Here is a 10,230-nt window from a genome sequence, read left to right as displayed (position 1 = left end):
TCATGTATGGATGTGAGAGTTGGACTGTAAGAAATCTGAGTGCCAAAGAATTGATGCTTTTGAACTGTGGTTTTGGCGAAGACACTTGAGAGTCCTTTGGACTGCAAGGAGATCCAGCCAGTCCATTCTGAAGGAGATCAGCCCTGGGATTTCTTTGGAAGGAATGATGCTAAAGCTGAAACTCCAGTACTCTGGCCTCCTCATGCGAAGAGTTGACTCACTGGAAAAGACTCTGAAGGAGATCAGCCCTGGGATTTCTTTGGAAGGAATGATGCTAAAGCTGAAACTCCAGTACTTTGGCCTCCTCATGTGAAGAGTTGACTCACTGGAAAAGACTCTGATGCTGGGAGGGATTGGGGGCAGGAGGAGAAGGGGACGACAGAGGATGAGATGGCTGGATGGCATCACCGACTCGATGGACGTGAGTTTGAGTGAACTCTGGGAGTTGGTGATGGACAGGGAGGCCTGGTGTGCTGCGATTCATAGGGTCACAAAGAGTTGGACACGACTGAGTGACTGAACTGAACTGAACTGAAAAGAGAGTCGAACATGACTTAGTGACCAAACTACAACAACAGATAGATAAGGAGAAGAATAAAGGGTTTGTCTTTAAGCAATAAGATAAGTGTTCATATAATTTATTGAGATGATGAAAATGAGAAGAAACAGAACTAGAAAGGGAATAAAAGTTCTGATGTTTTGCGTATTAAATTTGAAACTTCCTTTCAGAATCCAGCTTTCCCAGGTGGTGCTAGTAGTAAAGAACCTGCCTGCCAATGCAAGAGATTCAAGAGACGTGGGTATTTCTGGTATTTAAAGTCATGGCATTGGATAAGATCATCATTGAAACTAATGTTAATGAAGAAAAGAAGAAGGCAGAAAGCAAATTCTAGAATATTCTAATATCTAAATATTTGAGAAGAAAAGAGCTGGCAAAGAGAAACTGAGGAAGAGTAGAGAGTGAAATGAGAGGAAAATCACAAATCCATGGATAGTCTGGGGAATCAAGTGAAGAAAGGCACTCAAAGATGATTTATTAAGTTTCCAAATATAATCCTTGTTGTTGTTCAGTTGCTAAGTCATGTCTGACTCTTTGCGATCCCATGGATTATAGCCTACCAGGCTCCTCTGTCCATGGGATTCTCCAGGCAAGACTACTGGAAGGGGTTGCTATTTCCTTCTCCAGGGGATCTTCCTGACCCAGGGACTGAACCCACATCTTCTGCAATGCAGGTATATTCTTTAACCAAAGCCACCTGGGAAGCCCAGCAGTAATCCACCAGATCAAATAGTGCTGAGGATTGTTTGGCTTAGTCTTGGTTCCCTGTACTTATTTCTCTTTTCACACTTAAACACATAGATGCATAACTTTATTTTAAAAACATACTTAATAGATGAAATAAAAAGTCCCATATGTATGAAATGCTTTCCTATTCATGAGAAAGGATAATATTGGAACACACCCTTCCTGTCAACCCTCCTTTACAATACATCTGCCTTTTTACACACTTGGCTTTTTTCCTTTTGAGTTTCTTTATGGACTCATGGCCCTTTATTAACAATGTATTTTATTAACTAGAATAATTATTGTGATTACTATATGATGCTCAAATTGTTAAAGCTAGCCAGTGTTATCCCATTTAATATGGTTCCTTTGTTCTTTTAAAATTACCTCCAATACTCTTGAAAACTTTATTGATCTCTGACAACAGTAGCACATTTCAGTGGCATTCCAATTCTTTGTTGCCTTTGAAAATTGGCTATTCCATTAGGAATTCTTTTCCATTCATGGAGAATGATAATAGAGACTAAAAGTTCTGTAAACATATGGGTTGGCAGTGGGTAAACTTGCTGAGGTTGCTTTATGCTACCGTTAGAAATGGGAGAATATTAAAAAATTCAGTTTATAGTACAGGTTCCCATTGATCTTTCTTTCCTTTTAGCATATTGCGTTGCTCTATGATAATTATCTTACCATATTTACTTCCTACCACAGTGAAAATCCCACTTACAAATGGACATTTTTTTTAAGATTTTTACAGATCAGATGACTATTTATATTTACTTTTGACCATGTCGAGTGGCATATGGGATCTTAGTTCCCCAACCAGGGATAGAATCCATGCTCCCTTCAGTGGAAATGCAGATCCCTAAACACTGGACCACCAGGGATGTCCCCTGGACATTGTTATGCTTACGTTAGTGAAGTTATTTAATCCCAAGACAGAGCAACATAAAGTGGGCAGCATCTATGGAGCACCTGGTATATGCCATGAGGTGCACAGTCTTTGAAGTTGCAGAGGTCGGGAACACACATCTTTCTATTTCATCTCAACCTATGACTTTCTTTTCCTCACTACTGAGAATAACACTTTGCTTGAACAGAGCAGGCAAAGATGAAACGTAGCAGAAATTCCACCCACTTGCCCTAACTAAAAATACCCTATTTCTGCCATCTTTAGCCTCTGCTGGATTGGGTCTGCCTATCCAGTGGGGTTATATACTGTTCCCATCCCAACCTGTCTTCTCTCCTATAGCTTTTCCTTGATGTGTGAGATTACAGATGCTTTGAAACAAAAATATTTTTGAAACATACCAAGTCCCCTTTCTTCGTCTGTAGTGATTTCTCTGAAGATTTTCTTCCCCCATCTCTTGGCTCTGGATGAATGGAAAAGCTAGGAAGGATTTGTATTGCTCAATATACCAATAGTAATTACAAAGTACGGATTCTTGAGTCCCATGCCAACCTTCTAAATTAGAATTTCTAAAGATAGAATGTAGGAATCTGAATTTTTAGCAAATTTCTCCAGTCATTCAGAAGATTTAAGTACCGTTGGCTATGACTTCCGTAGTCTCAAGTCTTTGTGCTCAGAGAAAAGGATGTAGTCATTTTACTTTGCTTGTGCTAGTGTGGGGCTCATGCCGGGGAAGTTAATTACACAGACACGGAAAGTTATGCAGAAGGGACATGAGAGAGAAGTGCAAATGACACATGTTGGAGAGATATTTCTTACCTATAGCGCTGCTTACAGATGGTGGGAAAAAACATGGAAGAGAGGCTCTATTCATTGTAGCAGAATAATAATTTCAGAAATCGTTAAGAATTATGTCAGAATAACATTGCAGTAAGCCACATTAGACCAGAAGATTAAAACATGCATGTTTAATCTTAGTTTGTTGTTGGTGTTGCTTCTCTATTTGAAATACCAAAATAATGAGAGAAAATGGTGATTCCTAAACTTTGCATTACCTACAAATTCTCTCATATCAGTGTTATTTCAATAGTTCTCAGATAGAGTACAGTACATACAAAAGAGATAATTTGGGAATTTAGCTACTAAACTGCATTTTATCTGAGCTGCATTGTTTTATTGATTTAAATTGATAGCAAGTAAATTGAATATACCACTGAGAACTTTTTTGTATTTTTTCTGAATATAAAATATGTAGAAACATTTAAGGAGACAATAAATTTTTTAAGTAAGTGTACTCAATTTCAAAATGAAATCTATAAAATGGGGTCATACTTCCTTTGAACAAATGTTAATAATTATTATTGAAATGTTATACCATTAATATAGTGTTATTAGTATAATAATTAGTATACCAATTATACCAATTAATAAATAATACTTTATTCTCATTCATAATGAAATCAATAATTAATAATTTATTAAATAAATAACTTACTTATCTCAGTATTTATAAGTGATTTGATTATGGGCTACTTAATTATAAATAGTAAATTTAATAATTTATTAATAATAAATGAACAAAAGTAATAATGACTTATCATTACTAAATAATACTAACTATAAGTGATTAGTATGTATAATTTAACATATAAATAATAATATAATGCATTGGTTATATAAACTATAATGCAAGATATATATAAATAAATACAATTAAATGCAAAGTAGGAAAATAGTGGGGCAATTTTAAGATGCATTTTTTGTAAATATCAAGTAAATATATAAATTAAATGCTGAGTAAAAATACATACAGCTTTTTCAGAGGAGTAATTATTTAAGAGGAATACACAAAGTAATGAATAAATAGGTAAAAACATAACAGATGGACTTGAAATAACTTCATGCCCTTTATATATTTACATATATTTGTAGGTGACTTGGATTCTAATATTTGAAGTACCGTGTTAAACTAGGCATTTATGACCACAGAGAATTGAATGACTAGTTCTGTTATATTACAGTTATTAGAATTTTCACTTCATTGTGAATATGGCTCAGTTGGCTTAATACCAGTTTTCCAACAGTAATTTCTTGGTATGGAGATGTTGCCTACCAACAGCACATTGAGGAATTTCTGTACACTTTCAAATTCTAATACAATCTCCAATTTAATTTGCCTATAATACAAATGTTATCCTTTACCAGTACATTATCAGTAGTCAACATTGTGTATGAAAAATTGTGAGTTCATTATGTGTGGAAACTGCTCAAGTTCATGTATTACCTTATAAATATAATAGGTTTTATTATTTATGTGACCTCTGTGAATTCAGTGATCCCCTAAACAGGAGGTGCTGCTGAACTTCCTTTCATTGTTACCATAGCTACTGTGGTTGCTGGAAGGAGCCTTGAACCAAGAGGTGGTCTCCACACTGGAATGTGATCTATAGCAGTAGTTCTCAAACCTTACCAACAACATGGAGATTTAATTTAAAAATGAATATTTAAAAATGCCTCTCTCCATCCCAGACTTATTAAATCAGAGATAGGGAAAGGAGAACAGTGTTATTTAAAAGTGAAACAGGTGATTCTAATGGGAAACATAAGTTGAAAACCACAATCTAGTTCAGTTTAGTCACTCAGGCGTGTCCAACTCTTTGAGACCACGTGGACTGCAGCACGCCAGGCTTCCCTGTCCATCACCAATCCAGAGTCTGCTCAAATTCATGTCCATTGAGTCGGTGATGCCATCCAACCATCTCATCCTCTGTTGTCCCTTTTCTCTCTGCCTTTAATCTTTCCCAGCATCACAGTCTTTTCCAAGGAGTCAGTTCTTTGCATCAGGTGGCCAAAGTATTAGAGCTTCAGCTTCAGCCTCAGTCCTTCCAATGAATATTCAGGGTTGATTTCCTTTAGGATTGAGGTGTTTGGTCTCCTTGCTCTCCAAGGGACTCTCAAAAGTCTTCTCCAACACCACAGTTCAAAAGCATCAGTCCTTCAGCACTCAGATTTCTTTAAGGTCTAAATCTTATATCCATACATGATTATTAAAAAAACCATACCTTTGAATAGAGGGACATTTTTTTGTAAAGTAATATCTCTGCTTTTTAATATTCTGTCTAGTTTGGTTCATAGGTTTTCTTCCAAGGAGCAAGCTCTTTTAATTTCATGGCTGCAGTCACCATCTGCAGTGATTTTGGAGCCTCAAAAAATAAAGTCTCTCACTTTTTCCATTGTTTCCCCATCCATTTGCTGTGAAGTGATGGGACCAGGTGCCATAATCTTAGCTTTTTGAATGTTAAGTTTTAAGCCAGCTTTTTCTCTCCTTTTTCACTTTCATCAAGAGGCTCTTCAGTTCCTCTTCACCTTCTGTCATAAGGGTGGTGTCATCTGAATATCTGAGGTTATTGATATTTCTCCCAGCAACCTGGATTCCAGCTTGCACTTCATCCAGCCCAGCATTTCACATGATTTATTCTGCATATAAATTAAATAAGCAGGGTGACAATGTACAGCCTTGATGTACTCCTTCGCCAATTTGGAAATTAAAGGAAATATTTTTAAAGAAGAATTCGTCAGAGAAGTGCAAGATTACCTGAAGATATGAACAAGTGGTTCTGAAATATCTACTGTGAATTTCTCTAGAGTGTAACTGTGGTGGATGGGAAATTTCTTATTCTTTTGTTGTCATAATCTTTAGGAGAAATATGGAGCCGTCTAAGTGGAAAGCAGTGCTAGGCCTGCATATGGCATCAAATCTGACTTCTCCTCAGATAGAAACTAGGTTGATTGACCAAATTGTCATAAACCCACACTACAATAAACGGAGAAAGGACAATGACATCGCCATGATGCATCTTGAAATGAAAGTGAACTACACAGGTAGGAGAAATCAGCTTTAGTCATCTTATCTGACCATGTTAATTTAAGATCAGACTTGAAATATTATCAGTACCAGTGTATTAATAGTCCATAAAAGTTGGGTAATTTGTTATAGAAATCATTATAATTTAAATGGAATTGGGGAATGGGGAGACACATATTAAATTACCTTCATCAAGGTGCTTAAATCCAGCTTTCTGGAAAATTGACCAGTAAAATAAAACTCTCAGAGTCCTGTATAACAGTCAACTCCAAGGAGCAACCCAGAGAAAGTAGATCATGCTCTACTGCACACAACCTCTCTTTCTCATGGAAAAGAAAGGTAGGTTCACCTGCTACAGATTCTGGAATAGGACAAAGTGAGACGACCATGTGTTCAAAGAGCAAAGGGAGTGAGAATGGCTATCCGTGTGTGTGTGTGTGTGTGTGTGTGTCTGTGCTCAGTCATCTCCTACTCTTTGTGACCCCATAAACTGTAGCCCACCAGCCTCCTGTGTCCGTGGAATTTTCCAGGCAAGAGTACTGGATTATGTTGCCATTTCTTCCTCCAGGGGATTTTCCTGACTCAAGGGTCAAGCCCATGTCTCTTCTGTCTCTTGCCTTGGCAGGTAGACTCTTTACCACCCAGCCACCATTCATAAAGAGAGTCAGTAATATTAATGAAATGGCAGATGGAGGGCTTCCTCCAAAAATGTAAATAAGGTACAAGAAATCACCTGAGAGAGTAAACCTTATCCTGAAGGGCTCTGCTCAGCTCCAACCTTTACTCTGAAGACTTTCCAGTCCCCAGTCAGGAGAAAGTGCTGGCATTCCTGTGCTTCTAAGGAACTTGGTCTCCATGTGTAGGAGTGTGTGTTAGTTGCTCCATTGTGTATAACTCTTGTGACTCCATGGACTTTAGCCTGCAGGCTCCTCTGTCCATGGAATTCTCCAGGCAAGAGTACTGGAGTGGGTTGCCATTTCCTTCTCCAGGGGATCTTCCCCACGGGTCTCCTGTATCACAGCGGATTCTTTACCATGAACCACCAGGGAAGGCCCCACATATAGGAGAGCACTTCTCAAAGGCACATGCTTGCTGCAGTTGGGTGTATGAGCCTATCCTTTTATCTACTTTTGTGTCTGCCCTGTGTTTTACATGTCTCGGATGCTGAATAAATGTTAGGAGGCTTGCAAATTATTGGAGAAGGGCTTAAAAAGTCAGCAAGCTGTGCTAATGCCTCCATAAGTACCCTGTAAAACAATCGCCTAAGACCCTTTTTAATGTGGGGATAATTGGGGGAAAGAAAAATCCCCCACAGAACATTTGCCCAAATTTCTCTTAATTAACCCTGATAAAACAGCCTTACCAAGATTTTCACAGAACTGGCACCACATTCTATTAAGTACCACAATGATTTAAAAATCAAATGTGTATGACTAATTCCAGAACTAAGATGTGTACATTACAGCAGAGTAATTGAGACAATGCGGGGGATCCTAAAAGGCCACCAGTGGTACCTAATCCACTTTCAAAGAAGTGCTGCTCTGCAATGCTTCTTTCCCTTAAGATTGATGTCTAAAACATGTCCAGGCAGCATAAAATGAAAACACAAGTTTTTTTTAGATGAAATGTTGAAAAGGATTGATTTTTAAAACTTTTGGAAATGCATGTGTGTTTGTCCTTGTTTTGTTTTCTTTCATATTTCCAGATTATATACAGCCTATTTGTTTACCAGAAGAAAATCAAGTTTTTCCCCCAGGAAGAATTTGTTCTATTGCTGGCTGGGGGGCACTTATATATCAAGGTAAATTGTCAGATTCAAAAGAAAATATAAAAAGCTTGATAGTACTCTACCCTGTGACTGTTTTCAAAAGACTCATATTATAACACTTTTCCTCAATGTCTCTTAAAAGCGCTGTCAGGCTTATATTCGTATGTTCTTTTTTGTATAGTTAAAAATTTCATTTCCAAATTGCATTACCATATTATAAAACTATAATTATTATAAGACGGAAATCCAAGCATCCCCCGAGCTCAATATCTAATGTTAATATTAATATTATAAACAATCTGATGAAAAGATATACTCACTGAAGTGAATACAGCCAAAAGTGACAAAAATGTATTTTTGTAAAGCATATGGATGAAGTCTCATCAAAAGTCAAATTATTTTCTTTTTAATTAATGTTTTTTATTGAAGGATAATTGCTTTACAGAATTTTGTTGTTTTCTGTCAAATCTCAACATGACTCAGCCATAGTCTGAGCCTCCCTTTGGAACCTCCCTCCCATCTCCCTCCCCATCCCATCTCCTCTAGGTTGATACAGAGCCCCTGCTTGAGTTTCCTGAGCCAACAGCAAATTCCTATTGACTATTTTACATATGGTAATGTAAGTTTCCATGTTACTCTTTCCATACATCTCCTCCTCTCCTCCCCTCTCCCCATGTCCATAAGTCTGTTCTCTATGTCTGTTTCTCTATTGCTGCCCTGCAAATAAGTTCTTCAGTACCATTCTTCTAGATTCCATATATATGTGTTAGAATATGATACTTATCTTTCTCTTTCTGACTCACTTCACTCTGTATAATAGGTTCTAGGTTTATCCACCTCATCAGAACTGACTCAAATGTGTTCCTTTTATGGCTGAGTAATACTCCATTGTATATATGTACCACAACTTCTTTATCCATTCATCTGTCGATGGACATCTAGGTTGCTTCCATGTTCTAGCTATTGTGAATAGTGCTGAAATGAACAATGGGATACATGTGTCTTTTTCAGTTTGGTTTCCTCAGGATATATGCCTAAGAGTGGGATTGCTGGGTCTTATGGTGGTTTTATCCCTAGTCTTATAAGGAATCTCCATACCGTCTTCCATAGTGGCTGTATCAATTTACATTCCCACCAACAGTTCAAGAGTGTTCCCTTTTCTCCACACCCTCTCCAGCATTTATTGTTTGTAGACTTTTAGTATATTTTTATTCAAGCTCATAGGACCTTATCAGTTCAGTTCAGTTCAGTTGCTCAGTTGTGTCTGACTCTTTGCAACCCCATGAACTGCAGCATACCAGGTCTCCCTGTCCATCGCCAACTCCTGGAGTTTACTCAAACTCATGTCCACTGAGTCATTGATGCCATCCAACCATCTCATCTCTGTTGTCCCCTTCTCCTCCTGCCTTCAGTCTTTCCCAGCATCAGGGTCTTTTCAAATGAGTCAGTTCTTTGCATCAGGTGGCCAAAGTATTGAAGTTTCAGCTTCAGCATTAGTCCTGCCAATGAATATTCAGGACTGATTTCCTTCAGGATGGACTGGTTGGATCTCCTTGCAGTCCAAGGGACTCTCAAAAGTCTTCTCCAACACCACAGTTCAAAAGCATCAATTCTTCGGTGCTCAGCTTTCTTCACAGTCCAACTCTCACATCCATACATGACTACTGGAAAAACCATAGCCTTGACAAGATGGACTTTTGTTTTTTTTTTATATTCTGTTTTCTTTTAATATTCTGTCTAGGTTGTTCATAACTTTCCTCCCAAGGAGTAAGCGTCTTTTAATTTCATGGCTGCAGTCACCATCTGCAGTGATTTTGGAGCCCAAAAAATAAAGTCTGTCACTGTTTCCATTGTTTCCCCATCTATTTGCCATGAAGTGATGGGACCAGATGCCATGATCTTAGTTTCCTGAATGTTGAGTTTTAAGCCAACCTTTTCACTCTCCTCTTTCACTTTCATCAAGAAGTTCTTTAGTTCTTCTTATAGGACCTTATAATGACTCATTTTAAATTTTTTTTTATTTTTTTGTTTTTTAACTTTACAATATTGTATTGGTTTTGCCATATATCAACATGAATCCGCCACAGGTATAAACGTGTTCCCCATCCTTAACCCTCCTCCCTCCTCCCTCCCCATACCATCCCTCTGGGTTGTCCCAGTGCACCAGCCCCAAGCATCCAGCATCGTGCATTGAACCTGGACTGGCGACTCGTTTCATATATGATATTATACATGTTTCAATGCCATTCTCCCAAATCATCCCACCCTCACCCTCTCCCACAGAGTCCAAAAGACTGTTCTATACATCTGTGTCTCTTTTGCTGTCTCGTATACAGGGTTATTGTTACCATCTTTCTAAATTCCATATATATGCGTTAGTATACTGTATTGGTGTTTTTCTT

General features: G+C 37.8%; 1 protein-coding gene across 2 annotated transcripts in view; it reads left to right on the top strand.

Annotated features, from left to right (window-relative positions):
* The window catches only part of TMPRSS15 (transmembrane protease, serine 15), a 145,908-nt gene that overhangs the window by 125,035 nt on the left and 10,643 nt on the right, over positions 1-10,230 (top strand). For both annotated transcript variants that reach the window (XM_010852961.1, XM_010852962.1), the window contains 2 exons: positions 5,896-6,077; positions 7,766-7,861. In XM_010852961.1, the coding sequence (XP_010851263.1) occupies positions 5,896-6,077; positions 7,766-7,861 (278 nt within the window). The remainder of the gene's footprint in view (positions 1-5,895; positions 6,078-7,765; positions 7,862-10,230) is intronic.

The sequence above is a fragment of the Bison bison genome, unplaced genomic scaffold, assembly GCF_000754665.1.
Source record: "Bison bison bison isolate TAMUID 2011002044 unplaced genomic scaffold, Bison_UMD1.0 scf7180017864318, whole genome shotgun sequence".
NCBI lineage: Eukaryota > Metazoa > Chordata > Mammalia > Artiodactyla > Bovidae > Bison > Bison bison.
The sequence above is the reverse complement of the archived record's forward strand: the minus strand, read 5'-3'. Positions and strand labels throughout refer to the sequence as shown.